We start from the raw sequence: 6000 nt of genomic DNA, 5'->3' as shown, positions 1-6000 counted from the left end.
TGTTGTTGCAGATTTTGATGTACCAATTGGACTACGTCTTCGATTCGTTGGACTACTGCGTAGATCAACGTTTTTTGAAAATTTTAATAAAATGGTTAACGAGGGTTTTGTTGGGGATTTCTTATTTCAATAAAAAAAAATTGTCTTTGTGTTTTTTTTTCAAACTTTATTAGTGCCTAGATAATGGCAGTTGGCTGATTGACAGCGTCCATTATTAAGGCGGTACTTAGTGTTAGCCGTTGCAGAGGCTAGCACTAACCACCCATTATTACCCCGGTACCCACCACCACCAGGGGTGCCGGGAAGAGCTTGGTACGATCCAGTACCCGACCATCTGTTGTGATGGTCGGGTACTGGGGCGGCCGTAGTCTGGTATTATGAGGCTGGGAAGGGCCAAAAACAGTGGACCTTCCCACCCTTGTAATGCTAGGCTGCTGCTGCTGTGTTGTATCGGGCTGGTTATAAAAATGTGGGGGACCCCCACGTCGTTTTTTTTTAAAATTTAACAATAGACGTTGGGTCCCCCACATGTTTAATAACCAGCCATATACAAGGCCGCAGCAGCCTGGCATTACACGGGTGGGAGGGGCCACTGGTTTAGTACATTCCCAGGCTAATAACACTGTGTTGTTTGTGGCTGTTTATGATAAATTGGGTGGAACCCCATGTCTTTTTAATAAAAATAATAAATAAATAATAAAAAAAAATGACGTGGGGTCCCCCCCCCATTTTTATAACCAGCCAGATACAACACATCAGCAGCAGCCTAGCATTACAAGGGTGGGAAGGTCCACTGTTTTTGGCCCTTCCCAGCCTCATAATACCAGCCTGCGGCCGCCCCAGAGCCCGACCATCACAACAGATGGTCGGGTACTGGATCGTACCCAGCTCTTCCCGGCTCCCCTGGTGGTGGTGGGTACCGGGGTAATAATGGTGGTTAGTGTTAGCCTCTGTACCGGCTAACACTAAGCCTCCCCTTAGTAATGGACCTTGTCACTCAGACAGCGGCCATTACTAAAGTGATAGTAATAAACTTGAAAATAAAACACAAAGATATAGATAAAATATTTAATTGAAATAAAGCAACCCCAACACAACCCTCATTAACCATTTTATTGATGAAAAAAAAAGCGTCATCTAAGTAGTCCTCGAAACCGACGTAGTCCAAACACCAAACCTGTAAAAAATCAAAAATATATAAAAAAAAATGAAATAAAACATGTCGTAGGCTTAGTTTCACTTTCATGTGTGATACTGACTGTTATACCATGTATAGAAGCCTGCGGCAAAGTTGGCTTAGATACAGGGCGCCAGCAGACAGTATCATACATGGCCATACAGACATTTATACAAACAAACATACATACATACATACATACATGCACATATACACATACAAACATGACAACATACATACATACAAGCAAACATACATGCAAACATACATACATGCAAACATACATACATGCAAACATACATACATGCAAACATACATACATGCAAACATACATACATACATGCAAACATACAAACATGCAAACATACATACAAGCAAACATACATACATACAAGCAAACATACATACATACATGCAAACATACATACATGCAAACATACATACATGCAAACATACATACATGCAAACATACATACAAGCAAACATACATACATACATACAAGCAAACATACATACATGCAAACATACATACATGCAAACATACATACATGCAAACATACATACAAGCAAACATACATACAAGCAAACATACATACATGCAAACATACATACATGCAAACATACATGCATACATACATGCAAACATACATACATGCAAACATACATAAACATATACACATACAAACATGACAACAAACATACATACAAGAAAACATACATACAAGCAAACATACATACATGCAAACATACATACAAGCAAACATACATACATACATGCAAACATACATACATGCAAACATACATACATGCAAACATACATACAAGCAAACATACATACATACATACATACATACAAGCAAACATACATACATGCAAACATACATACATGCAAACATACATACATGCAAACATACATACAAGCAAACATACATACAAGCAAACATACATACATGCAAACATACATACATGAAAACATACTTGCATACATACATGAAAACATACATACATGCAAACATACATAAACATATACACATACAAACATGACAACAAACATACATACAAGAAAACATACATACAAGCAAACATACATACATGCAAACATACATACAAGCAAACATACATACATACATGCAAACATACATACATGCAAACATAAATACATGCAAACATACATACATGCAAACATACATACATGCAAACATACATACATGCAAACATACATACATGCAAACATACATGCACATATACACATACAAACATGACAACATACATACATGAAAACATACATACAAGCAAACATACATGCAAACATACATGCAAACATACATAAATGCAAACATGCATACATACATGAAAACATACATACATGCAAACATACATACAAGCAAACATACATACATACAAGCAAACATACATACATGCAAACATACATACAAGCAAACATACATACAAGCAAACATACATACATACAAGCAAACATACATACATGCAAACATACATACAAGCAAACATACATACAAGCAAACATACATACAAGCAAACATACATACATGCAAACATACATACATGCAAACATACATGCATACATACATGCAAACATACATACATGAAAACATACTTGCATACATACATGAAAACATACATACATGCAAACATACATAAACATATACACATACAAACATGACAACATACATACATACAAGAAAACATACATACAAGCAAACATACATACATGCAAACATACATACATGCAAACATACATACATGCAAACATACATACAAGCAAACATACATACAAGCAAAAATAAATACATACATACATACATACATACATGCAAACATACATACATGCAAACATACATACATGCAAACATACATACATGAAAACATACATACATGCAAACATACATACATGCAAACATACATGCACATATACACATACAAACATGACAACATACATACATACAGAAAACATACATACAAGCAAACATACATACATGCAAACATACATGCAAGCATACATAAATGCAAACATGCATACATACATGAAAACATACATACATGCAAACATACATGCACATATACACATACATACACATACAAACATGACAACATACATACAAGCAAACATACATACAAGCAAACATACATACATACATACAAGCAAACATACATACATACATGCAAACATACATGCACATATACACACATGCACATATACACATACAAACATGACAACATACATACAAGAAAACATACATACAAACATACATACAAGCAAACATACATACATGAAAACATACATACATGAAAACATAAATACATGCAAACATACATGCACATATACACATACAAACATGACACCATACATACATGAAAACATACATACAAGCAAACATACATACATACAAACATACATGCAAACATACATACATGCAAACATACATACATGCAAACATACATGCAAACAAACATACATACATACAAGCAAACATACATACATACATGCAAACATACATACATGAAAACATACATACATGCAAACATACATACATACATACATGCACATACAAACATGACAACATACATACAAGCAAACATACATACATACATACAAGCAAACATACATACAAGCAAACATACATACAAGCAAACATACATGCATACATGCAAACATACATACATGCAAACATACATGCACATATACACATACATGCACATATACACATACAAACATGTCAACATACATACAAGAAAACATACATACATACATGCAAACATACATACATACATACATACATACAAGCAAACATACATGCATACATGCAAACATACATACATGCAAACATACATGCACATATACACATACATGCACATATACACATACAAACATGTCAACATACATACAAGAAAACATACATACATACATACATGCAAACATACATACATACATACATGCATACATGCACATATACACATACATGACAACATAAATACAAAAATAAACTCACCTAAGACGTTCCCACGAAGAGCTGAACGGTCCCGTCACTTTTCTTCTCCCATTCACAATAACAGAGCGGTGGGCGCAGATAACGTAATCACATGGGCCTGATATGATTACATCATCAGCGCCACAACGCATTGTTACTATGAATGCGAGCGGCGCCAAGAAGAAGGAAGATGGCAAGTGACGGGACCGTTCAGAGCGCCGTTTGAACGTCTTAGGTGAGTTTATTTTTTTTATATATTTTTAGTTGTTCGCCGGGTGCTGATGCAGCACTGATGCGGCGGGTACAAACATTACATGTAGTGACAGGGTTGGGGGGGGGGAGAAGTTGTTTGCCGAAACGGGGTGAATGTAGTGTAGTGTAGTGTAGTGTATCTACAATACACTACACTACACGGTAAGTTCGTCTCAATCGGGCTTACCATGCCCGCTTGAGACGAACATTCTCCAGATGTTGCTAGAACTACAGTATCTAGCAACATCGGGAGCGCGCACACTGCAGAGCGGAGCGGCTTGATTGACATCGAGCCGCTCACGCCCCTTCTTAGAAAAGATAACCAGCACTTGCTGAGTTATCAAGTGTAAAAAAAAGGCACTTAGGAAATTAATTTTAAATTTTTTTTAACACCAAATGTTTTAAAATTAATTTCCTGCTTAGAATGTATAAAAAAAAAATTTGACTCAACTTGGGACAACCCCTTTAAATCCACCAACAGAGAACAGACTCGTGGAAACCACCAATTAGCTGCACTGGGAGTGGCTTATGACGATTCCATAGGTCACATGACTTGCTCTTCCAGTAGAACAGCGGTCAGCCAGCGTTGCTCATTTGCATAGCCCGTGTATAAATACAGCAGCGGTGGGAGGGTAAAGCATTCCATTATCTCAGTTGTGAGTAGATCGCAGTGTGTTATCATGCCTGAGCCCGCCAAGTCTGCCCCGGCGCCCAAGAAGGGCTGCAAGAAAGCCGTGACCAAGACACAGAAGAAGGACGGTAAGAAGCGGAGAAAGAGCAGGAAGGAGAGCTACGCCATTTACGTGTACAAGGTGCTCAAGCAGGTCCACCCTGACACCGGCATCTCGTCCAAGGCTATGGGCATCATGAACTCCTTCGTCAATGACATCTTCGAGCGCATCGCAGGGGAAGCCTCCCGCCTGGCTCACTACAACAAGCGCTCCACCATCACCTCCCGGGAGATCCAGACTGCCGTGCGCCTGCTGCTGCCTGGAGAGCTGGCCAAGCACGCCGTGTCCGAGGGCACCAAGGCCGTCACCAAGTACACCAGCGCCAAGTAATGTGCCCCGTCCCTGCAGTAAGAACACAAAGGCTCTTCTAAGAGCCACCCACCTTGTCTACAACAGAGCTGTGCCTGCTATTGTCTGGCCTCCCGCTAGTCCCCCTGTTCTATGTGCGGCCGCTCTCATGTCGGTGCAGATGCTGCTTCATACATTATGTGGCTGCCGGACAGGGAGGGACATTGCCGTGTGTGATGAAGCCGGGACACGGATCCTGCGGGCAGATGACCCGTCATAATATCACACTGTCCAGAAGAAACGGAACATTGTACATTAGGAGACGGAAGGAAGCATGGGACATCTGTAAATAACAATGATGAGGGTAGTAGTCCGATTTATAACAGATGCCAGGGAAACTGCTTGTCGACGATAGAGAACAAGTAATCACACTGGTGAGGACTGGATAAAGGGTGGTTATTGTAATACAGGCGGAGCAGACTCTGGTGTATCCTCTGTGCCGGGTATTGTAATACAGGCGGAGCAGACTCTGGTGTCTCCTCTGTGCCGTGTATTGTAATAC

The 6000-nt window shown here is 39.2% G+C and overlaps 1 protein-coding gene across 1 annotated transcript; it reads left to right on the top strand.

The window, feature by feature from the left end:
- The first annotated feature begins 5099 nt into the window (after positions 1 to 5099).
- LOC142698048 (histone H2B 1.1-like) lies at positions 5100 to 5480 on the top strand. Its single transcript, XM_075847776.1, has one exon. The coding sequence runs from the start codon at positions 5100 to 5102 to the stop codon at positions 5478 to 5480; it is 381 nt and encodes a 126-aa protein (XP_075703891.1).
- The last annotated feature ends 520 nt before the right edge of the window (positions 5481 to 6000 follow it).

The sequence above is a fragment of the Rhinoderma darwinii genome, assembly GCF_050947455.1.
Source record: "Rhinoderma darwinii isolate aRhiDar2 chromosome 11 unlocalized genomic scaffold, aRhiDar2.hap1 SUPER_11_unloc_3, whole genome shotgun sequence".
Lineage (NCBI taxonomy): Eukaryota > Metazoa > Chordata > Amphibia > Anura > Rhinodermatidae > Rhinoderma > Rhinoderma darwinii.
This window is presented reverse-complemented; position numbering and strand designations above follow the sequence as displayed.